The sequence below is a fragment of the Camelus dromedarius genome, chromosome 27, assembly GCF_036321535.1.
Source record: "Camelus dromedarius isolate mCamDro1 chromosome 27, mCamDro1.pat, whole genome shotgun sequence".
Classification (NCBI taxonomy): Eukaryota; Metazoa; Chordata; class Mammalia; order Artiodactyla; family Camelidae; genus Camelus; species Camelus dromedarius.
The window spans coordinates 4,363,015-4,385,424 of NC_087462.1; the positions used below are offsets into that span (position 1 = coordinate 4,363,015).

At 54.4% G+C, this 22,410-nt stretch overlaps 2 protein-coding genes across 5 annotated transcripts; one reads left to right on the top strand and one right to left on the bottom strand.

Moving 5' to 3' along the window:
- Nucleotides 1-1,662: 1,662 nt before the first annotated feature.
- On the top strand, nucleotides 1,663-10,249 carry TRIP10 (thyroid hormone receptor interactor 10). Of its 2 annotated transcripts, XM_031437071.2 has the most exons (15): nucleotides 1,663-1,777; nucleotides 2,950-3,065; nucleotides 3,150-3,206; nucleotides 4,068-4,215; nucleotides 4,291-4,353; nucleotides 4,572-4,676; nucleotides 4,763-4,891; nucleotides 5,455-5,601; nucleotides 5,714-5,908; nucleotides 6,958-7,125; nucleotides 7,388-7,497; nucleotides 9,031-9,163; nucleotides 9,386-9,534; nucleotides 9,618-9,739; nucleotides 9,840-10,249. In XM_031437071.2, exons 1-15 carry the CDS (start codon nucleotides 1,754-1,756, stop codon nucleotides 9,986-9,988), a joined length of 1,815 nt encoding a protein of 604 aa, XP_031292931.1. In that variant the 5' UTR covers nucleotides 1,663-1,753; the 3' UTR covers nucleotides 9,989-10,249. The 2 variants fall into 2 exon arrangements, with proteins under 2 accessions (XP_031292931.1, XP_010996572.1); XM_010998270.3 differs by lacking the exon at nucleotides 6,958-7,125.
- A 393-nt stretch (nucleotides 10,250-10,642) lies between these two features.
- Nucleotides 10,643-21,162, bottom strand: SH2D3A (SH2 domain containing 3A). Of its 3 annotated transcripts, none has more exons than XM_031437069.2 (10): nucleotides 21,035-21,154; nucleotides 17,756-17,831; nucleotides 16,083-16,432; nucleotides 15,637-15,710; nucleotides 13,529-14,016; nucleotides 13,282-13,397; nucleotides 12,938-13,112; nucleotides 12,733-12,844; nucleotides 12,003-12,188; nucleotides 10,643-11,141 (listed from the first exon to the last, which is right to left on the bottom strand). In XM_031437069.2, the coding sequence occupies exons 2-10, from the start codon at nucleotides 17,822-17,824 to the stop codon at nucleotides 10,981-10,983; spliced, it is 1,731 nt and encodes a 576-aa protein (XP_031292929.2). In that variant the 5' UTR covers nucleotides 17,825-17,831; nucleotides 21,035-21,154; the 3' UTR covers nucleotides 10,643-10,980. The 3 variants fall into 3 exon arrangements, 2 of the variants coding, with proteins under 2 accessions (XP_031292929.2, XP_064335880.1); XR_004131870.2 differs by having other exon boundaries at nucleotides 11,004-11,141; nucleotides 12,003-12,234; nucleotides 21,035-21,161; XM_064479810.1 differs by lacking the exon at nucleotides 10,643-11,141 and having other exon boundaries at nucleotides 12,110-12,527; nucleotides 21,035-21,162.
- Nucleotides 21,163-22,410: the final 1,248 nt, after the last annotated feature.

Below are 22,410 nucleotides of genomic sequence, written 5' to 3' on the forward strand. Positions count from 1 at the left end.
AACACACGCATTTGCTAAAGCCTGTCCTGTTCTCCTAATCTTCCTGATCCACTGAGAGGCCAAAACCTACCCCCAAGCTAAACCTTAACCCTAGGATGACCTGTGATCTCAGGCTGAATCCCCAGCCTTAGATGAATCCTATTCTGGAGTGAGGCGCAGGAGGCCCACCCCCAGATCCCAGGCTGGTCTTGACTCAGGCTGAACCCCGGCCCAAGACTGAGCTCCCTACCTGCAGCTGAACCCCGACCTGAGCCTGAAACCCAGACTCCCCCGTCTCCTTCTACCCTTAACCTATACTGACCCTTAATCTCTGGCTGAGCTCCCACTGGGACTGAGTCCTGACCTCAGATTAGGACTGGACCCTGGACCTTAGTTTGAGTCCCAGGCCTTCAACTGGGTGGCTGACCCCTCTGCTAAGCCTCCGATCTCAGTCAAACTCCATCCTAACTGTGATCCCCTCCTGGGATAAATCCCAATTTCAGTTAGATCTGAGACCCTACCCCCAGGCTGAACTACCGAATCCCAGACCCCGGGCTGAGCTCCTGACTATTCTGATCCTTCAACCTCTGGAGCACAAGTCTACTCTGCAATTTGAGGTGTTCTAACTCAGAAGCCACCAGCAGGTGGGGCCAGGTCCCCGCAGAGCCATCGGTCCCAGTGTGGGCTCCTGGAGCTATCTTCCTGGGCTCCCCGGTCTTTGTACTGGGAGACCGGAGCCTCGGTGCCTAACTTGTCCCCATGGGGCCCGGAACCCCCAGCCCCAGCAGGGCAACTGTCACCTCAGTAGCCAAAGAGAAGCACCAAAGGCGGGAGAAGATGAAGGCAGTTGCTGCCGGGATCTCTCCCCTTTCATCCCAGTGCCTCAAAGGGATTAACAAGATGTGAACAGACTTTTATGAGGGAGGTGACAGACTTCCAAAACACCAGGGCTCGAGTGTGGGAGGAGGGGCGGGGGTCGTTGGGGTCGGAGTCGGAATCCCAGGGTCGGTGCAGACAATTAAACCTGATTTGGCCTTAATGGATGCAACTGGAAAATGGGCAGGTGCAAGCACGAACTGGACGGAAGCCGGGGAAAGGCCTGGGCCCGGCGCCCCAAGGACGGCCTGTCCTCAGTTTCCCAGAGCAGACTTTAGGGAGGGAAGCAGGATGCGGTGGGGGCACTAATGGACCCAGCCTTGGCGGAGGCGCGTCCTGGGCAGGATCGAAGTCCTCCCATCCGCCCTGTGGCCGGAGGGACCAGACCATTAGTGGGACGACCGTAGACGTCTGGAGCCGGGCCGGCCCGCAAGAGCCGGGTGACCTCAGGTTCTCCCTGCGACGGGGTGGGGGAAGGACCTCTTGAGTTGGGATTTTATTGTCTTGGCACTTTAAGGAATAGTTGATAGGAAAGAGGAAAGGAAAAACAGTCCGGGGCGGAGCAGGGGTGGGGAGGACAAGAGGGTTTCAGGGGATTTGGAAAATGGGTGGGGGTCCTTTAAGGAGTCTGTCCAGCGGCGTCGGGTGGCGACGTTTCTTTAAGAGGGGGCGGGGCGTCCGTTGAGCCCCGCCTCTTTGGGGGCCCCACCTTCAGGGGGCTGTGCAGTGACTCCGCGCGGGCGGGGGCGTGGCAGAGTCTATGGGGCGTGACTGAGACTGGAGTGGGCGGGGCCTGAGCGGGGCGGGGCCCGGCTCACCGCCCTGGGCTGAGTCTCCCCTCGGAGGGCGGCGGGCGGCGGGGACCGGGTGCGGCGACGTCTGCATCGGCGGGAGCAGCATGGATTGGGGCACCGAACTGTGGGTGAGTCCTATTGGCCTGGCTCCAAGTTTTTCTCTTCCTGGAGTCTAGACCCCCACTTTGCCCCTGCAGTACCCTAGCGGGGGCTCTTCTCTTTCTCTTCCACCGATCCCCGGAATCCCCGCTCTCCGCCCCCATTCGGAGTTTCCCAGGGCGTTTCGGGACGCCTGGGAGCGGAGGGCGACCTTGCAGGAGTGGAGTAGGGAAACTGAGGTAAGGGGTTCAGAGTGAGGAGGGCAGAAGAAGCCCTGGGATCAGGCCGGGGCGGCCGGGAGAGGTCACCTATTTTGAGCACCCTGGTCTGGGCCGGCGGCTTATCTTACGGCCCCTGGGTCCCTGCCCGCCGTCCGCCTGTCCGGCTGGGGCGGGGGAGGGGACCCTCTGGCTACTTTCAAACCCACGTGGGACCTGGAAGTCCTGACCTCCCTTTCGTCGCCTCTAATCAACAATTAGGGGCTTGGGGACGCTGTAGGGGGGAGGGGGCTGCGGGGCTCGGCCTCAGCCCCCTCCCGCCATCCGCCCCAGGCCCTGGGAGGGGCCGCCACCAGGCCGCCTTTAACCTCTGCTGTGGAAGCCCCAGGAATTCACCTATCCAAACCGGGACCTCTAATTCCTCCTCTTTCTGGGGGGCGGTGACACTCCTGGGTTCCCGGGTGCCCCGGGGTAACTAGATCGCCCCCCACCCCAACTCTGGGATTTCTTTTGGAGGTGCAGTGGAGTCAATGAGCGGATCTGAATGCCCCCTCAGGGGATCCAGGGAAGCATGGCGACCGGGGGAACCTGGTGCCTGCCCTCTGGCCATTCTGGGGCCCCCCAAGCTTCGGGGAACCCTGCCCCTCTGGCCCTGACTCACGCCGGGCCGGCCGGATTTTCCAGAATCTGGGGGGGATTAGGGGAGCTGAGGCAGGGGGTGTGGCCTTGCCCCATTCCACACCCCTCTTGGCCGTCGGGAGAGGGGACCCTGTAGTCCGGCTGGGGCCCCGCCCCTGTTCCCTGGTCCTTCCCGGGAAGGGGAGGGGGTTCCCGCCGGTTTCCTGCCTCCCCCCGCGCCGCTCCGGGGCGGGGCCGGGAAGCCACTCCTTCTTGGAGCTCGGAGCCTTGAGGCTCCCCTGCGCCTGGTCGGCGGGCTGTGGGGTCGCAGGATCTTGACCCTAGTCCTCTCAATCCCCCGCTAGGATCAGTTTGAGGTGCTTGAGCGGCACACGCAATGGGGACTGGACCTGTTGGACAGATACGTGAAGTTCGTGAAAGAGCGGACCGAGGTGGAGCAGGCTTATGCAAAGCAGTTGCGGTGAGACCCTAGGGTGGACGCGCCCTTGGGTTAGGGGGAGCGGTTGGAGGGCTGGGGGCTCAGCCTTCCTGCCTCTCTCTGTAGGAGCCTGGTGAAAAAATATCTGCCCAAGAGACCTACAAAAGATGACCCTGAATCCAAGTAAGAATGAAGGGGCTGCAGGGCTAAATTTGGGAGGGTAGAGGGTGTTGGACCCACTTCCTCTCCCTCAAGCTGGACCACCCAAACCCAAACCGGTCCCCCACCTCTCACCTCAAGTCCACCTAGAGATCTGAGCTTGGATGCAGGAACCGTATTACTTGGGTTGGAGCTTTAAATCCACTACTTTCTAGCCGGACTGCTTTATCCAGTTTACTCAAGCTCTCCGCCTCCATTTTCCTCCCCTATTAAATGGGAGAGGCTCCAGCAGTTACTCAATGAGTGACTCTGGGCAAGTGACGGAGTTTTTGTGCCTCTGTTTTCCTCACCTGTGAATCAGGAATGATGATGATGATGACGGCCTTGTAGGGGCTCATGCGAAGCATAAGATGTGTTACAACAATGCCCAGCCCATTTCACTTTATTCTAGGTCCCCGGTTCCAGCATTCAAAAAGCTCTAGAAATTAAGTTTTTCTGGTAACTTGTTTGGAGGCCCGAACTGACTTAATGTTAATTAATTACAGTTACAGTCTTGCTTTTTTATCCTACTGAGCGTGAATGTCAATACTTCCCACTGCAAAAATACTTAGAGTGTTTGGTTACAAAATGCTGCCGCTGACACCACTAGGGTGATGCATAAAAGATGGTATAAGCATCTTATTCGCTTTTTAAAACCCCCAAAATTCTGAGTTCTGTGTCTCACTCAAAGGTTGGCAATAAGGAGTGTGGACCAGAATGTATCATTGCTTCTGGGGTCAATGTCTTGGGGCTTACCCTTTCTCAAATGGAGGTGGATCCTGGGGCATCTGGCTCCAGGGACCCTGACCCTCAGCCCGTGCCTCCTCCACTCCCCCCACCCCAAAGGTTCAGCCAACAACAGTCCTTCGTGCAGATTCTCCAGGAGGTGAATGATTTTGCTGGTCAGCGGGAGCTGGTGGCTGAGAACCTCAGTGTCCGTGTGTGTCTCGAGCTGGCCAAGTACTCACAGGAGATGAAGCAGGAGAGAAAGATGGTGGGTGATCCCCTCCCTGGGACTTCCCGAGGGCCCCTGCAACTGGGGTGAACCTTATCTGTCCTCTTTCCACAGCACTTCCAAGAAGGCCGTCGGGCCCAGCAGCAGCTGGAAGGTGGCTTCAAACAGCTGGAGAATGTGAGTTTGTGGGTGTGGAGAAGGGTGGCTCTGGTCCTGAGGAGCGGGCTGAGGGTTGCTGATCCACTGAGATACCCTCTTTGTCTGGCCCAGACCCCTCCTCCCCTGTGGGTTTCCAGCCTGCCTGTTGCCCCCACCCCCACTTGCTGGGTGATGTCCCGCCAGTCCCTGAAACCTTGGTTGGCGGCTCCTTCATGCTGGTTCTGTCCCCAACACAGAGTAAGCGGAAGTTTGAGCGGGACTGCCGGGAGGCCGAGAAGGCAGCCCAGACCGCCGAGCGGCTGGACCAGGATATCAACGCCACCAAGGCTGATGTGGAGAAGGTGCTGGTGTGGTCTGAGACAGGCTTGGGGGTCAGGGTTGGGCAGGGCCAAGACCTGGCAGTGACCCCCGCCTCCATATTCCTCAGGCCAAGCAGCAAGCCCACCTTCGGAGTCACATGGCAGAAGAAAGCAAAAATGAGTACGCAGCCCAACTGCAGCGGTTCAACCGAGACCAGGCTCACTTCTACTTTTCCCAGATGCCCCAGATATTTGATGTGAGTGCTTCAAACCTCCAGCCTGACGACACACAGTTAACGAACTCCTACACATTTGTTAAAAACCCCAGCTATAATGCCCTAATCTCTGAATTGAAAGGAAATTAGAAACAAATAATCACGGTGAGCTCTACTTTTACTCAAGCTGTTCTTTTTGCCAGAGGGGTCTTTCTTTTCTTTTGAAACTCCTGTCCTCTCTTTCAGACCTCAGCTCTAACAACCCCTCTTCAAAGGTCTTGAATTTCCCCACTTCTGTTTCAGCTTCTGTCCCAAGCCTGGGACTGGCAGTATCTGTGCGGGGTCTGCTTTTTCTTCCAATCCCTGACTCCATTTTCACCTCCTTTAAGAAGCCTCCCTGGGCAAGAAGGGGAGGTCCTCAAAGTCCCCCCTGAAATGGCCCTGTATGACATTGACCCAGAAATCTCTGTGTTTTCCCCGCCAGCCTGGGCTTGGGGCTGGGGCTGGGGGCCAGAGTGGCTCTCCATCATGCTTGTGGAGTGAATCACTCTGCCACCGCACCCCCACCAGCACCCCTGAGAACTCCCCCGCCCCTGTCCCTATAGAAGCTTCAGGACATGGATGAGCGCCGGGCCACCCACCTGGGGGCTGGGTACGGGCTCCTGTCAGAGGCTGAGCTGCAGGTGGTGCCCATCATTGCCAAGTGTTTGGAGGGCATGAAGGTAGCTGCAGACGCTGTGGATGCCAAGAATGTAGGTGCCTGGTCCCGGGCAAGTGGACCGCTTGGTGGGCAGAAGGAGGAGGAGCCGGAAGGCTGGACACCCAGTCTTGCCCCTGACTGCCCTCTCCCACCCACTCCCACAGGACTCCCAGGTCCTCATTGAACTGCACAAATCTGGCTTCGCCCGCCCGGGCGACGTGGAATTTGAAGACTTCAGCCAGCCCATGAACCGAGCGCCCTCAGATAGCAGCCTGGGCACCCCCTCAGATGGGCGGCCCGAACTCCGAGGCCCGGGCCGCAGCCGTGCTAAGCGCTGGCCCTTCGGCAAGAAGAACAAGGTGGGAGCCGGGGCCCTTGGGGTGGAGGGGATGAACGTGAGTGGGGACAGCAGGGGCCCCCACTGAGTCAGCCCCAGCTGCCGGAACGCTGAGTCCCGGGCAGGAATTTTCCTCTTGGCTGCTGGCCCGGGCTGGAGGGAAGGAAGGCGGCCGGGCGATTGGCCTGGGAGTCCCCCGAGGCTGAGGGGCGGGTGGCGAGGAGGGGGGCCTGTGGCGTCTGTCTGCTGCTTCTCAGGATGCTGGGCGAAGGCCTGCCTGTGGGATTTGGGGCTGGGTGAGGGCTTGGGTCACCAGTCCCAGGGCCTGCCCTGAGTCTCTCCAATCCTCCGATGGGTCTCTGGGCCCCCCAACCTCAGGCTGTTTTTTCCTGGGATTTTTGGCTTTCAACGTCAGTCACATACCTGAACACCCCTGGCTTATACCTTTGAACTACTCTCCTCCCCACTTTGTTTATACCTTTGACTCCTGTTTTATACTTTTGATCCCTCGTGACATATACTTTGATACCTCTTTTCAGTTTATAGATGAAATCCCCCAGCTTAAACCCCAGCTGTGACCCTTCTGGTATTTCATGCCTTTGACTCTTCTCTGAGCTTGTCCTTGACCTTGATGGCCCCATATTTGTCTGAGACCTTGACTCCTGCATGCCTCTCCCTCCACCTTCTAGACTGTGAGCCCAGAAAGCCAGGGGGGAGCAGAAACATGGGCCTCCCTGCGCCCCCAAGCCCCCTGTTCTAAGTACCAGGTATAGGATGCAAGGGACGTGGGAGATCCGTGGGGAGGGAGGGGTCTGGACTTCTGGCTCACAATCTAATGCACTCCTGCCACCACCCAGATTTTTGTGTTGCTCTTTGCATGTATTTTCTGTGTGTGATTGTGCATCTTGAGTTGTGGTTTTCTTACTTTTTTTTTTTTTTTTTTGTCTTTTCTCCATTTGGTTTTTTTGTCCTTTTTCTTTATTGCGTCCACCATTCGTCCGTTCATCCGTCCTTGTTCACTACATCTTCCCCCACTTCCTGACCTGTGCCCTTCCTGGCCCCCGCCGGTAGCCACGCCCCCCACCCCTCTCCCCCCTGGGGGGCCCCCTGCCATCAGCATTACCTAATGGACCCCCGTCCCCCCGCTCCGGCCTCGACCCCTTGGCCATACTGAGTGAGATCAGTAAGTCGGTCAAACCCCGGCTAGCATCCTTCCGCAGCCTTCGAGGCAGCCGTGGGGTAAGTGAGGCCTCTGGGGGGGAGGAGGGGGCGGCCCCAGCCTGCCCAGCCGCCGGGTGGCGGGACCCTGGGCTCGCTTCCTGCCGCTGGCTGGGCCCCCTCCTCCCATTGCCCCACCCGGACCTGCTTTGCTCTGTGCATGGCCTTGCCCCCCAAGAACCTTGGGTGGGAAGGAAGGTGGACTTGGAGTGTCTTAGGAGTGTCTTAGAGCCTGGAAGCTCAGACTCTGTGATCCCAAACTCAGTCCTCTTCCACCTTGCAGACAGTGGTGACTGAGGATTTCAGCCACTTGCCCCCAGAGCAGCAGAGAAAGCGGCTTCAGCAGCAGCTGGAAGAACGGAACCGTGAACTACAGAAGGAAGTCGACCAGAGGTAAGGAGAGGTGGTGGGCAGGTCAGGAACAAAGCAAAAATTACAAATGAATTATGTTGAAATGGTCCTCGAAGATCTCCCCAGTAAGCCCCAGGCCGTGATGGATTTATAGGTGATTCCTACCCCACTTAGGAGAAATAGTTATGTCCCATCTTACACAAGTCATTCCAGCAAACAGAAAAAAGAGTGAGAGCTGCTAGCCTGTTTAGGAGGCAGGTGGAATCTTGATTCCAAAATTGAGCTAGCAAGACTTCAAGAAAGTCAAATGATGGGTTTACTTTCCTTTACTTATGATCTTAGATGCAAAATCCTAGCCAAGCAAGTCCAATGGTGTATTAAAAAATAATATATCACGTGGGTACTAGTGATTGCACAACACAAATTAGTTTAATGCCATGGAACTGTACACTTAAAAATAGCTCAAATGGGAAATTTTATATTATGTATATTTTACCATAAGAAAAAAATAAGAATAAAAGACCAAAACAAACAAACCAAAAAAAACATGATAAGTTGGAGGTTATCGCTGTCATGCAAAGATGGTTCAATATCTAAAAATCTACCAGTCTGATTCAGTATGTTAATCAGCTCAAAGGGGGAAAAAAAAAAGCATATGGTTATTCATTTAATAACTCAAAACACTAACAATAAAAAAAAAAAACCCTGCCAGATTAAAAAAAAGACAATCTTTTACTCACTCTTTCCAAGCAACAAGATTCTCTTCCCAGTCCTCTTACATAATAAGAATGACGGTTGCCACTTGCAGACAGGCAGCCAAATTATATCTTGCCATTTTCACAGAACCTCTTGTACAAAACAGCTTTTATGGATGTAAAGTTCTATTCAGAACTCTAGAGTTCCTGAGTTTTCATGGGGTGTGAGTTATGGATGAGTGCTCTAGAGTTGAGACAGACTGGCTTTGAATTCTAGCTGTTTCCAGACCTCCGTTTTCTCATCTGTACTATGCATGAGGTGTTAGGACTGGAAAGAAACTGAACCCAGGTTTGACGTACTCCAAAGGTCTGTGCTTGTAGCTGTTCCTATCTGTCTATGTAGACACGGAGAAGATCCGGCCTAGGGACGAGTGGCAATAACGCCTAGCATCTACAGAAGGTTATTGTGTGCCAGGCACTATTCCAAACATCTTTCTTGCATCATTAGGATTCCTGTTTTCCTAAGAACTTTTGAGCAGAGGTAGGATCACGATTGACCTGCTAGTACGGTGTCTCTAATGCCTAGAATGGGTTCTTGGCACACAGTAGTCACTCAAGATACATCTGAATAACTAAAGGCACTGTTCTAATCTTTACAACAGCTCCCACGAGATATACAGATATATTCTCATTTTTTAAGGCAAGCATCCTGAGACAAAGTTTCAGTAACTTAACTCAAACTCACACAACTCAGAAATGGCCCACAGTGGGATTGGAAGCCAGGCTAGAAAGCCCTGGCTGAGCTCCTGGGAGCCAAGCCCATGTTTTTTGGCTTGTTAAATCACATGGGATTCTTTCTCCTCTGTCTGCTTTGTCCCAGGGAAGCCCTGAAGAAAATGAAGGATGTATATGAGAAGACACCCCAGATGGGGGACCCAGCCAGCTTGGAACCCCGGATCACAGAAACCCTGAACAACATTGAGCGACTGAAGTTGGAAGTGCAGAAGTATGAGGTCAGGGAAGACCCTGGGGAGGGGTGGGGGCCAGCGGGCCTGGCTGAGTCACTTCCCCGGGGGGGGGGGTAGGGGGGACAGGGAGGTGTTGTGGGGGGACTCCAGCTGTTTCTCATCACAGCCTTGGGTGTGCATGGGTGATCTCAGGAAACCTCCCGGGCCCAGAGCGGGCTGACCCTGGAGCCCTGCCCTGGAACTGACCGTGTGGTCCCCTCCTCTCAGACTTGGCTGGCGGAAGCTGAGAGCCGGGTCCTAAGCAACCGGGGGGACACTCTGGGCCGGCATGCTCGGCCTCCAGACCCCCCAGCCAACGCCCCCCCAGACAGCAGCAGCAGCAGCAGCAACAGCGGATCACAGCGTAACAAGGAGAGGTGAGCAGGGAGGCGAGTCTGAGTCTGCCCAGGGGCCGGGGCGGAGGAGGGCTGTCCTCACCTGTTTTGCCCTCTCCAACCAGCTCTGAAGAACCCCCCTCAGAGGAGGGTCAGGATGCTCCCATCTACACAGAGTTCGATGAGGATTTTGAGGAGGAACCTGCATCCCCCATAGGTCACTGTGTGGCCATCTACCACTTTGAAGGTAAGGACAGCCCACGTGGCACATCAGTGGCTTGGGGGGCCGTCTTTATGGCTAGATTCGCCTAAAGCAGACCTGAGCCCACCACCACCCCATGTCACAGGGTCCAGCGAGGGTACCATCTCCATGGCGGAGGGCGAAGACCTTAGTCTCATGGAAGAGGACAAAGGCGATGGCTGGACCCGGGTCAGGCGGAAACAGGGAGATGAAGGTTACGTGCCCACCTCCTACCTCCGTGTCACGCTCAACTGAACCCTGCCAGAGGCGGGAAGAGGAGGGCTGTTGGCTGCTGCTTCTGGGCCGTGGGGGGCCCCAGGACCTACGCACTTTATTTCTGCCCCCGTGGCTTCGGCTGAGACCTGTGTAACCTGCTGCCCCCCCCCCCCCACTCCTCACCCCGGATGGACCCCGCTGTGCCTTCCACCATCGATGTACATACTCATGTTTCAAATCTTTTCTTCCTGCCTCTTGGCTGGGGCCATTTTGTTTTATATAAAAAAATTATGGAAAGCTCCTGCTGTCTGAGCCTTAATGGGAGATCCGGATATTGGGACTGGATGATCAAACACCACCCTCCTTCTGGGTCACACAGGGGAGGAAGGGGAGGTGAACTTGGGTACACCTTGTACCAACCCTACCTCTTCTCTGATGCCAAAAGGGAGGCGGGTGCCCGATGACATCCCTTTGGTGTTCATCACAGCTTACCGGGAACAGGAAGCACCTTTTGAATACCTACTGTGTGCCAGGCATGCTCCACCCATGATCTCATTCAAGCATGGAGCTTTCATCCCCATGACAACCCCTGGAAAGTACAGTCTCACTTTTTATGTTGAAGGCAGGCACAGAGAGGTCAAGCAATCTGCTGGAAGTCACACAGCTTTTAAAATGTATTTGAACTCCAGTCTCTTATAGATCTTCAAGTTCTCTTTAATATTAAAAGCCACATGTTCACCATTTGGTGGGGGGGGGGGGGATTGCAGGCATAGGGGCTGGGAGAGGGCGTCCAGAATCTCTAGACGTCAGGGGTCTTCCAGCGTTGGGGAGGAGACGTCTGTCCCTGAGGATCCATGTGCATTTTTAGGGCATGGTAGGTTCTTGCAAACCAGGTCCCCTCTCTTCTGTGAGGCAGGATGTATGTCCCCGCTGCATCTGGCCTTGTGAGGAATCTGGGGTGGCTTCGTTGGTCCCTGTTGGGGATCCCCAGAAGCCTGGGTATCCTAGCGTGAAGAAGGGGGTCTGTGCTTTCAATGGTCAGGCTCCAGGCGCTGCGACAGGACACTGAGAACGCGCTGGAACTTCTCCAGACGTGTGGCCCGCGGTGCCTCAGCCCCTCGGCTCCCCCAGAGCAGCCTCCGCAAGAAACTGGTTGTCAGGGCCTCTCTCAGCTCCGGGTTGGGCCGGAATCCTGAAGGAGGGGCCAGGTAGGCTAGGGGCGGGGCCCAGGCCCCTGCCTTGCCCCTTAGGGACTTTGACCCTGCGGGAGCCAGGAGGGACTCTGCCCCAGGTTCTCTGGATAACTGGGCAGGGTTAGCAAGGAGGGGGCCCCAGGGTCTCTGTAGGAGTAGGGGTCCGGGTGCAGGTGGCTGAGGGGCTCCGTGAAAGCGGGCTCTCCTGGGGTGCATGGGGCAGTCTGCTCCAGGTGAAGATCTGGGGGCCCCGCTTTAGGGGTCGTGCCTTTAGATGGAGCCACGGGTGTGTCTGTGTGTGTGTAATGTGGGGTCTGCGCTGCCCTGCGTGGCAAGTTGGCAGGGAGGTGGGGCCACGTTGGAAGGAGAGGAGTGCTAAGGTCACAGACAAAGGCAGGAATGACCCAGGTGGGGGCCTCTGGAGGCTGGGCTGCCCCAGGACCAAGGAGGGAGGTGTGGCTCCGACCCCAGTGGGGTCTCTGTTCTACCAGGTTGAAGGACCGAGTCATTTTGGAGGGAGCTGGTCATTAATTGAGATCCTCTGGGGGCAGAGCCTTCCCAGAGGTGGGAGAGTGCTAGTGGGGCCCCGTGGGCGTGGCTCTGGGGGGCTGGACCGCACTTTCGGGGCGGAGGGCACTCTTACTGTCAGCACCACAGATTGCAGGGTCCTTGAGGTGAGAACCCCCGAGATGGGGTGAGAACCCCCCGGGGTGGGGCCTCCCAGTTCAGGAAGGTCTCTGGGAGGCATGATGGGAGGCTCTAGTCCCTAGCCTGGAGGGGTTTGGGGGCACCCGGTTAGAGCACGCAGGTTGTTTCTAAAGTCGGCATCTCTGGCAGCCAGGTGCAGAGAGGGCGCTCACCTCGCAGGCGCCGGGCCGCTGTCTCGCGAAATCTGGGCGCGTCCTGGGCCATCTGACGCGCCCCGTGCAGGGTGCGCAGCAGCCGCTCGCAGCTCTCATCCAAGGGCCCCGGGAGTTCCTCGCCCTCCAGCACGCGCACCGCGGGTGCCACGTGCGGCAGCGTCACCTCGCCCGGGTCGCAGGGTCCTGTTGGGGGAAGGGTCTGGGCTGGGCTTAGGGCAGAGGGCGGGTCCTAGGGAGAAGACGGTGCGACAAACATTGGGCCGAGAGCACACTAGGACAGAAGCAACGGGTGGGGTTTGGGTCAAATAGAGGCTTGAGCCCAGCCCAGGACGGGAAGGGGGGCAAGGGAGGGGCCTAGGGAAGGGGCGGAGCCCAGGACAGAGTGAGGGCGGGACCTGGGGATTGAGTCCTGGACCCAGTCCCGTACAGAGGGCGAGGGCTAGGGCGAGGAAGGCGGAGCCTTGCTTAAGGGGCGGGGCCTAGGGCCGAAACATCTGGCGGAACGTAGGGCCAAGGTGGAGCCTAGAACAGAAGCAAGGGGAGGGGTTTGGCCAGAGACCCAGAGGCCAGAGCCTAGCACAGAGCTGGATCTGAGTCAGGGCCCCGGCCTAGGGCAAGGGGCGGAGCCTAGGGGAGAAGCAGGGGCGAGGACCCAAGTCCCCGGCAGGGCCTAAGACTGGACTAGGGTTCTGATGAGAGTTACCACTCATCTAAAGATGCCACTCACCGGCTCCCTCATCCAGCGCCCGCAACAGCGGCTTCAGCTCCTGCTCGAAGGCCAGCGCAGCCTCGGTGTGGCTCCTTCGGAGCTGGCGCCACGTGCGTTCCAATCGAGACACCTGGAGGAAGGAACAGACCTGAGAACGCTTCCTCTCCACTCTTCCCCATCACTCAGACTCTGGCTCCTCCTTGTTCTCGGGCTTCCCACGCACCTGGGGCAGGAGCAAGGCGCCCATGACAGCGGCCAGTCCGGGCAGGTCCCCCGCTGCCCCTGGCCGCAGCGCCAGGGCCAGTTCCACCAGGCCTTTTAGGGCGGCCGCGCGTTCCTCCAGAGGCCCTGCGCAGCCCAGCACAGCCAGCGCCCCCGCCAACATCAGCGCCTCGTGCCTGTAGAGGCGGAGGGCAAAGGTCTGGGGGCAGTGGAGAGGTTTGCAAGGTGGGGTGAGAAGGGACAGTGGGTGGCATTGCCCATGCCCCTCCTCCCTGGGTGGGGGGCGTGAATGGTGGTGGTGGTGGTGGTGGTGGGAGGTTTGGGGATCCCAGGTGGCTGGCTCACCTCTCCAGCAGTTCCAACCTCAAACGATGCCCGTGGGGAAGCGTGAGCAGCTCCAGGCCGGAGGCGACCCCCATGGCACGCCGCTGAGCCCTGGTCACTCCCAGGAGGCCTGTCGCCTGGCCATGAGGGGCAGGGGTAAGAGTAGGGAAGGAAAGTGAGCAGGGTGAGTATGTGGGTGTGAGATGGAGTTGGGCCTGGCCCTGGCTTCAGACAGTGCCTGGCAGAGAGAACCCGGTAAGTAACCCACCTGGCAGTCCACCAATAGCAAGTGGAGGGCGGTACTCTCAGAATGGTGCTCCAGGAACAGGCATCGGAGAGTACGCAGGACCTCGGGTTCCAGAGGCCGATTCTGGGGGCCCAGCAGGCAGGAGGGCTTGTCAAGGGGGCTCAAAGAAACCTCAGCCTGTGGTCTTGCAAAACATCCGTTCTCCTCCTCTTCCTCATCCTCCTCAGCCTCCCACCATGGCACCTCTGGCTCTGGGCAGCTGTGGCCAGGGGCTGTTCCCTGGACCTTGGGCACTCGGGGCACCAGCTCACAGTATGTAGGGGGGCGTCCAGAGGCATCAGGCAGCATCAGTGAGGGTGTTCGAGGTGGCTTAGTTGGTCCCTTGGCATGAAGCTGCCCATCGGAGGCCCTGAGGCTGTCAGGAATGGACCCCATGGAAACCGGGGTCTTTAGTAACACGGGGTCACTACCTGTCCGGGGTAGGGCAGATGCGGGCACGGTGGAGGCTCCTGAGGGGTCATACAAGAGGAGGTGAGAGAGGTACACATAGAAGACAGCTGGGTAGAATGGGGGTGCTTCAAGGGCAACCACCACTCATTCAGCCAGTAACCAGTTATCCCAACCCATCTTGGTGTGGCTTTGAACTTGAGTAACTTCATCAACATAAATGCTATGCACTTACCAACGGTTTAAAAATCAGCTTTCTCTGATATGTCTGGAGTTATGTGAATTCTGAATAGTACATTTTATTTATTTTATTATTTATTTTCTTGTGTGTGTGTGGGGGGGTAATTAAATTTCTTTGTTTAGTTGGTTATTTTAATGGAGGTACTGGGGATTGAACCAGGACCTTGTGCATGCTAAGCATGTACTCTAAGCACTGAGCTATACTCTCAAATTTTAAATTTGAATTCTTTGTTTTTGCTCCTCTGATGGAAGATGGGAAGTATTGACCATACACAATTAAAATAAAAAATAAATCATTCAAAATTCATAAAACTATGTAAGCATCAAAGAAATGGAATTTATCATAAACTTTTGAATGGTGACTTTTGTTAAGGTCATGACATATTCACTTCTGAGGTTATTGGAATTTAAAGCTGCACCCAGACTTGGGGTGAGACTCTGTATTTATGACGCATTTAAGTTTACCCTGTTATAGGGGTTTAAAACCTTCCCATGATTCCCAGTTCACCCTGAATAAGAGCCACAAGTCCTCACATTAGCGCCCAAAGCCCTCACCATCTGAGCCTCATCTCTCTGACTTCCCTCTCATTCCCACTGCTGCTGCTACACTCATCTCCTTTTGCTTCAATGAACAGTTCAAACTCTGGTCCTGGCCCCAGGACCTTTGCACTGGCTGTTCCTTCCACCTGGGCCACTCTAACTCCCACTTTTCTAATTGTTCCCTCCCTCACCTCCTTCAAATCTTTCTCCGTGGGGCTTTTCCTAACTACCACTTAAAATTGTAATACTCACTCCCATCCCCACACTCCTTACTCTGTTCTGCTTTTAATTTTACCCCTGAACTTACATAATTGACTTATTTTTGTTGTTCATGGTCCTTCCTTTAACAGGAGGATGTTGGCTCCACTCAAGCAGGAATCTGCCTTTCTTGTTCATTGATGTATCTCAGTACTGAGTACAGTGCCTGGCACACAATGAGGACTCATGTTGAATTGGGGAGGTTGGGCAGGGCAGATAAGGCAGTCAGGGAATGAGGGGACCCTTCCTTTATGTAGATGGTCAAGGTCAGCTGCTTTGAGGAACTTACATTAGATGAGTTGGGAATGGGTTTTCCAATGGTGAGAAGAGCAAGTGCAAAGGCCCTGAGGCAGCAACAAATTTGGAAAGTTCCAGCAACTGAAAGGAAGACTGTGTGATGAGTGAAGAGGGGAAGTGAGAGGAGTTTTTAGAGCAGTCAGCCGTGGCCAGCACAGAGGATCTTGGAATAATCATAAACCCAAATTTTTAAGCATCTCCAAAGTTCTTGTGTGTTTTTAATCACCATGAGAATATTGAAGCATCATCATCCCTTTTTTCAAAAAAGTTAAGTCACCTGCCCAAGGTCGCTTGGGTAGTGCATGGCAGAGCAATCTGAGCTATGTGCTGTCCTGATAGACCCTTACCTGGTCCAGGGTGGTCTTCTGTCCGTCCCACCTGCTCCAAACCTGCAGGCTGACTGTCACTCCACTTCCTAGCCCTGGGGGGATAGAGATGGGGGGGGTGTAGTCCTACTCCAAGCAGAGCAGCCCCCACCAATGCCCAGAAAACCCTACATCCAGTCACTCAGGACCAGTGGATCCCAACCAGGGTATGTGATCCCCCCCAGGGGACACTTGACAACATCAGGAGACATTTTTGGTCATTATAACTGGGAGGTGGGGTAAAGAGGATGCTGCTGGCATCTAGTGGGTGGAGGCCAGGGATGCTGCTCAACATCCTACAAAGCACAGAACAGCCCTTCACAACAAAGAGTAATCTGGCCTCAGATGTCAATAGTGCATAATGCTGAAGGGGAGCACCCTGGGGTGTTTGGTGTCGTCCGGGAGATAGGGAGCCTATGACTGAGTACCTGAGCAGCTCTGTCCGAGCTGGGCTATCTGGAAGGGTGTCCTCACTAAAACTGCGTTGAATAGGTCCTTGCCGTGTCACCAGCCTGGAGGCCACAGCCCCCGTGAGCTGGGACAGTGGACGCTGGCCGGTCACATAGCTGTGAATCAGGGCAGGCAGGCTTGGGAAACGCTCATCCTCCAGCTGAAAGAGGGCTGTGGGCCGGCCTGGCCGGGGACGCAGGGCCACACGGAGCACTTCGAAGTGTAGGACTGAGCCCCGCCAGCGGCAGGAGATCACGGGGTGGCCCCCACGGGACCCAGACGCACGAACTAAGAAGTCACCATCTTGCTGGAGAAGGGCCTCAGCCTTCTGGGGGTAGGAGGTAAGGGGCAGGGGTTTGAAGCATGAGCCCGTATCAGCAGTTAATGGTGACTCCCCATCACCACCCACCCACCCAAGAAAAGCCAACCCAGACACTGAGTAGCTTTGTGGCAAACCATTTCCCCTTTTCTCATGGGCATGCCTCTGGACTACATCTCCCAGGCTCTCTTGCAGTTAGGGTCATCATGCGACAAGATCTGGCTATGGTATGAGAAGTGCTCTGGGGGATGTCCAGACCTGGCTCGTAAAACCCTCCTGCACAATCCTACAGGCTCTATCCCCTATAGGTCTACTGATGTCCCCAGAGCCCTGGAGGATGGCGGAGCCACAAAATGGAAAGGGCTTGGGTCTGACACACTTTGGAGCTTTCCATCCCCACTCCTCAACAACCTTGGACTGTGACATGAACTAGCCCTTAAATGGTGAACGAGTTTGGCCGGTAACATCTTGAGAATGTTTGTTGCAGCCACTAGTTGACACTGACTAATGAGACTTCCAACCTGAGGACGTGCACTGGGCTTGTGATGCAAACGTGGCTTCAAGGAAAGCTATTAGCTGGATCCTTCCAAACAGACTGTGACCTAGAAGTCCGCCTTTATAAAAAGGCTCCAGCAATCTTCTGCCAGCAATGGTGGCTGGTGTGAAAATAGGGGCTGAGGGCCACAGCCTTTATAATATGCCAGACACTGTTTTAGGTGTAAAACATATCAACTCACTTCATCCTTTACCAAGGTTAAGAGGTAGGGCCCATTATGCCCATTTTACAGATGGGCAAACCGAGGTCCAGAGACTTCAAATACTTGCCCTAGTTCATACCCAATGTAAGTCATAGGGCTAGGGTTTGAACCCAGGATGTCTGGCACTAAAGTGTGGGATTTTAACCTCTAAGCTACACTGCTTCTCACGATTTGATTGGATGCTCAGGGTCCTGGGACTCCTGAAGGTGATACCTCAGTTGGATATGAGGGTGAGGAGCCTTGGGTTGAGAGGCAGATGGGGCCCTGGTGGTCACAGGTGCCTGGGATCCAGAGAGAGAGAGGGACTGAGCCACGGGGTGGTTTGAGGGGTCATTAGGACCCTTTTTAATCTCTATCCCCATCCTCAACAGCATCCCAAAGGAAGTGATAACTTAAATATAAGAAGTGACATGCCACACATGTGAAGCTTCAAGAGTCCCCAGCCCCCCAGCTCCCTCTTCCCATAGACTTGGACTGTAAGTCCCTTATCTGGGACCCAGGAGTCCCCAGTAAGTCGAAGGTGGGAGAGACTCCCCATCAGATGGTCCTGAGGCCCTGCAGGGGGCAGCGGTACCTGGCGGGACAGGGGTCCGTGGTACCAGGGTTGGGCAGCAACGTCCTCTCCATCCTGTGGCACCTGCATGGAGCACCTGGGGGCAGAGGGTGCAAGGGCTGTGCTCTGTACTTCCAGAGGGCCTCAGTCTTCCTCATCTGAAAAATGGGAATAATTACTCTTGCTTCCTGAGTGGCTGGGTCAGCCGCCACCATGTTCCTCATAGTTTTTGGTTTGTTTTGTTTTCTTTGCTTGTTTTTGAATGTATGATATCAGTTATTTTTTATTTTTATTTTAAAAAATTTATTGAACTTTAGTCAGTTTACAATGTGGTGTCAATGTTTGGTGTACAACATAATGTTTCAGTCATACATGTACGAAAATATATTCATTTTCATATTCTTTTTCATTATTGATTACTGTAAGATATTGAGTATAGTTCCCTGTGTGCTACAGTAGAAACTCATTGTTTATCTATTTTATATATAATAGTTACTATCTGCAAATCTCGAACTCCCAATTTATCCTTTCCCAATACCTTTCCCCCTGGTAACCAAGAGTTTGTTTTCTGTGTCTGTGAGTCTGTGTCTGTTTTGTAAATAAGTTCATTTGTGTCTTTTTTTTTTGTAAGATTCCACAAATGAGTGACATGATATGGTATTTGCTATTTTTCTTTCTCTTTCTGGCTTACTTCACTTAGAATTACAAACTCCCCTAAACTCCCCTTGTAGTTTTGAAGACAGTAACCGGCACCCTACCAAACCTTAAAATGCAACTCTCTTTGTATATGTATATATACAAATATTTATTTTATTTCATTTATTTTTCACAAATATATATTTTTTAATTAAAGAAATTACTCATAGTCAGAATTTATATATATATATATATATATATATATATATCAGATTAAAATCAGGCTATGAGTAACTTTAATTTAGAATAGGCTGTGATTTCACAGAAACACTTATACATTCACTGGGACTCTTGCAAAAGCTGAAGACCTGCACATTGCTTTCAGTGTGATGCAATTTTTTGGGGGGGAGAGTAATTAGGTTCATTTATTTATTTATTTTTAGAGGAGGCACTGGGGATTGAACACAGGATCTTGTGCATGCTAGGCATGCGCTCTACCACTTGAGCTATATCCCCTCCTTTATTTTTATTTTTAATGGAGTACTGGGGATTGAATCCAGGACCTCATGCATGCTAAGCATGTGCTCTACCACTGAGCTATACCCTCCCTCTGTCAATGTAATGCAATTTGCATGCAGATGATGTATTGCTATGTTTCGGAGAAATTTAATTATTGAATCCACTCAAACCAATATTTATGGGGCTCCCACTGTGTGCCAGGCACCATTCTAGGCACTAAGACCCCGTAGTGAGCAAAACAGACTGGGATCCCTGCCCTTAGGGATGTTCTAGTCGGGGAGACAGTGACTGAGAAAATAAATTAGTAGGTGAGGGAGGATAGGATAGGTCAGAGAGACCTAAGCAGACAAATGGCACCAGGGATGGGATTAGGAAGATCTGAGTGGTGGAGTTAAGATTTTCCATAGGGTGACAATGGGAAGGTCTCAGTCAGTAAAGATTTGGAGGATTTTGAGAAAGCAAGCCAGGTAGTTCTTGGGGTGAAAGGAATTTCTGGCTGGAGGGGGAAGGGTGGGATTTAATTGACTAAAATCTACAGCGTCTTAGCAATCTATGGGCACACTCAAGTATTCTTAGGTGGTATGCAAATCTAACCCATATGTGGCTTCCAAAGTAAAGCCATTTTTTAAGGGCATTCAAAGGTCACATTTTTGTAGGTGTTGGCAAACAGTGAGTAGGCATTTGTAGATCTTTATGTTATGGAGCTGCTACATTTTGTTGTGAATATTATGGTCAAATTTAGGTCTCAGACACTTTAGGACTCCCTTGATCGCCATGCAGTTCTCAGGCACTGGGTGCCTCAAGCGTCTGGCGGGGAAATCTGCCCTGGATTCAAGGGACGCAGGGGTCTGCTGGCCTCCTCCACTCCCAGGCTCTTCTGGACCTGGCTGGTTCTGTAGGGAAATCGCACCAGGATTCCTACAACCTGAGTCAGCTGGCTCAGGCCCTGAAAGGGGCAGGAAGTTTCAGGCTGGCCCCAGGTTGCTGCAGGGGCGGGGAGCGGAGCAGAGTGCTGGCTCCAGGCGCCACATACCTGAACGCCAGGTGTGTCTCCTAGATGCCCGTGCACTTCCTGTTTGTCAGCTGAGCCATGTCTGGCCTCTGTCTAAAGAGTCCCCCAACTCCAGCGTCCTCTGTCTTACGGGCCCCCGAGTGGCTGTGGAGGTGGGTCACTGACAAGGCTCTGGTTAGTTCCAGGGGGAAGGCAGGGAGCTCGGAATGGGCACAGGTCACCCATGACCCATCTAAGTCATCCTCCTGCTTTGCGTCCTTTGCAATCATTTCTGGACATCTGAGCAGGGGAGAGAGGAAGGTGGCAGAGTCAGGAGAGGGGGGTGGGTGAGAAGCCAGCTTGGGGGAAGGAGGGAGGGGATTATTTATGCTCTATCGATGGGGTGCCACCTGCACACAGACACATGGACACAGATGGATACGAGGACTCAAACGTGAGCCAACGCTGACTGGTTGTGCGCCAGGCCCTGTTCTAGACCCTGGAGAAACAGTGATGAATGAGACCAAGGCCTGGCTGGTGGGTGAGACACACAGCACAAGCACACAGTGAATGAAGAAGATAATGTCTAAGGGTAAACAATGAAGGTGATAAAACAGGGAGATGTGATAAAGGCAAGACAATTATGCAAAGATTTGGAGAAAGCACTCCAGGTTGTGGGGTACAGCGAGTGCAAAGGTCTGGGGCTGGCTTTTCACAGTTTACATCATCAGGGAGGCCGAAGTGGCTGGCTCCTGCGAGCAAGGAGCTAAGTGGAGAGCAAGGAGGTCGGCGGGGGTGAGACCAGGCAGAAACTGGTGGATCCCGAATTTTCATCTGAGTGGGCTGGAAGGGCAGCTCCGGAAGGGTTTTAAGTGAGGGAGGGGCACGATCTGGTTTAAAAAGAGCGCTCAGGCAAAAGTGGAAGCAAGCTTTCCGTGTTGCACAGGAAACACGCTTAGAGGTGCAAGTACGCCCAGGTACACGGACACGCGTAATGCATAGCGACCCAATCAGGCGACCCCGTCTACGTTCGCGGACGCGCATGGACAGACACCCAGATCCTCCCCGGGATCTGGTGGCCGCACCTGGGAAAGAGAGAACTCCCTACCTCAATGAACTCTTGGTCCTGAATCCGTCTGGGGTCCCTCACTCACCTAGGCCGGGACCCGCGGAGTTCCCAAGAACCTGGGGCGGGGCGGAAGCCAGAGGCTCTGCGGCTCGCGACGCCTCCCTCCCCGCCCCAGCCAAGTCCAGCGTTTCCCCGCCGCGCCCAGAGGGAACCGAGCCCCATCACCTGGCCCCGCCCCTTCAAGCCCTGCCCCGTCAGGCCTCACCTCTTCTCCAGCTATAACCTCCCGGGCTCGGGGCTCGCCGCCTTGTTCGCGCTTAGTACGGTTAGCACGGGTCTTTGCGCTAACCACGCCCCCTTCAGGTAAAACTCTCTTCCCCATAGACCACGCCCCCTTGGGAACCCCGTTCCTGCTTAGTGGGTTCCGCCCCCTTAGAACCCTGCCCCACCCTCCTCCGATTGACCACGCCCACACATCTCCCCGCCCCTCTTTCAGTCCTGCCGCTTAGAACCGGGTCCCTAGATTCATTCTCATTAGGGTCTCGGGCTGGCCCTAAGCACCCATAGCCTCTTGGGACGGGAGAAAAGATGTTTCTCTCCTAGCCTATCAGTGTTCCCGGCAGGGGCAGGGCGGTCCCTACCGGCTCTCTCCCCCGGCCGGGAGTGGTGGCGGGCTGTGACGTGATGGGGTGAGCTTCCTCCAGACCGCCCCCCTGGGTTTCCGGGAAGGAACCCCATGGGGGTGTCGGGTTTTGTGGAGAGAGATGCGGGAAAACACGACAGCCTCTCCCAGTAACTGAACTTTGGAGTTGAGCTAGGACGTCGTGGGGGTGGTAAACTTTCAGGTAGTTTCCTAGGTGAGGGGAAGGAGGAGAGGGGGCTTCCATCGTGTTGCCTGGAGACAAGCATGAGACAGGTGGTGGTCGGGGCTGGCGGTGGGATCTGGAACCAGAAAGAGGACGCTCAAGCCAAGTTTATTGACGGGGCTCATAACAACAACAGAGTCGAAAGCAGTAGCTGTAACTATCATTCATTAAGCTCTTACTGTATGCCAGGACTATTCTGCTTGCTTGACCTGCCTCCACACGTACCATTTTTACGTAAACCTTGCAGTGAGATGGGTACTATTTTCATCACCTCCACTTTCTAGGGGCAGAATCTGAGGCACGGGGAAGCTAAGCCTTTCCCCCAAGTTAGCAGGCTTGTCAGTGGTCAAGGCGGGATTCAAGCCAGGAGGCCTGGAGAGCTATCCTGTCTTCCTGGCTTTCATCCTTGCAGTCCCACGATCTCTGATCCCTACAATTAATTCTAAACGGTGAAGTTTACTGTCACCTATTTTACGATGAGGAAATTGACTCACAGGGAGCCACGAATGCTTGGGGATGAAAATTTTGGTGCCTGTGGGATCGTAAATATGGGAATTTCCAGCCTGGGAATTTCCCTCCTGTCAACGTGGAAGAG

Excerpts from the sequence above, each read along its gene's own strand:
- TRIP10 (XM_031437071.2), top strand. The coding sequence starts at position 1,754 with ATGGATTGGGGCACCGAACTGTGG. Across the intron at positions 4,677-4,762 it reads CCAAGGCTGATGTGGAGAAG|GCCAAGCAGCAAGCCCACCT; the intron begins GTGCTGGTGTGG and ends CATATTCCTCAG. Across the intron at positions 5,602-5,713 it reads ACGCTGTGGATGCCAAGAAT|GACTCCCAGGTCCTCATTGA; the intron begins GTAGGTGCCTGG and ends CCACTCCCACAG.
- SH2D3A (XM_031437069.2), bottom strand. The coding sequence starts at position 17,824 with ATGCAGGTGCCACAGGATGGAGAGGACGTTGCTGCCCAACCCTGGTAC. Across the intron at positions 14,017-15,636 it reads AGAAGACCACCCTGGACCAG|GAGCCTCCACCGTGCCCGCA; the intron begins GTAAGGGTCTAT and ends ATGACCCCTCAG. Across the intron at positions 13,113-13,281 it reads AGGTTGGAACTGCTGGAGAG|GCACGAGGCGCTGATGTTGG; the intron begins GTGAGCCAGCCA and ends CCGCCTCTACAG.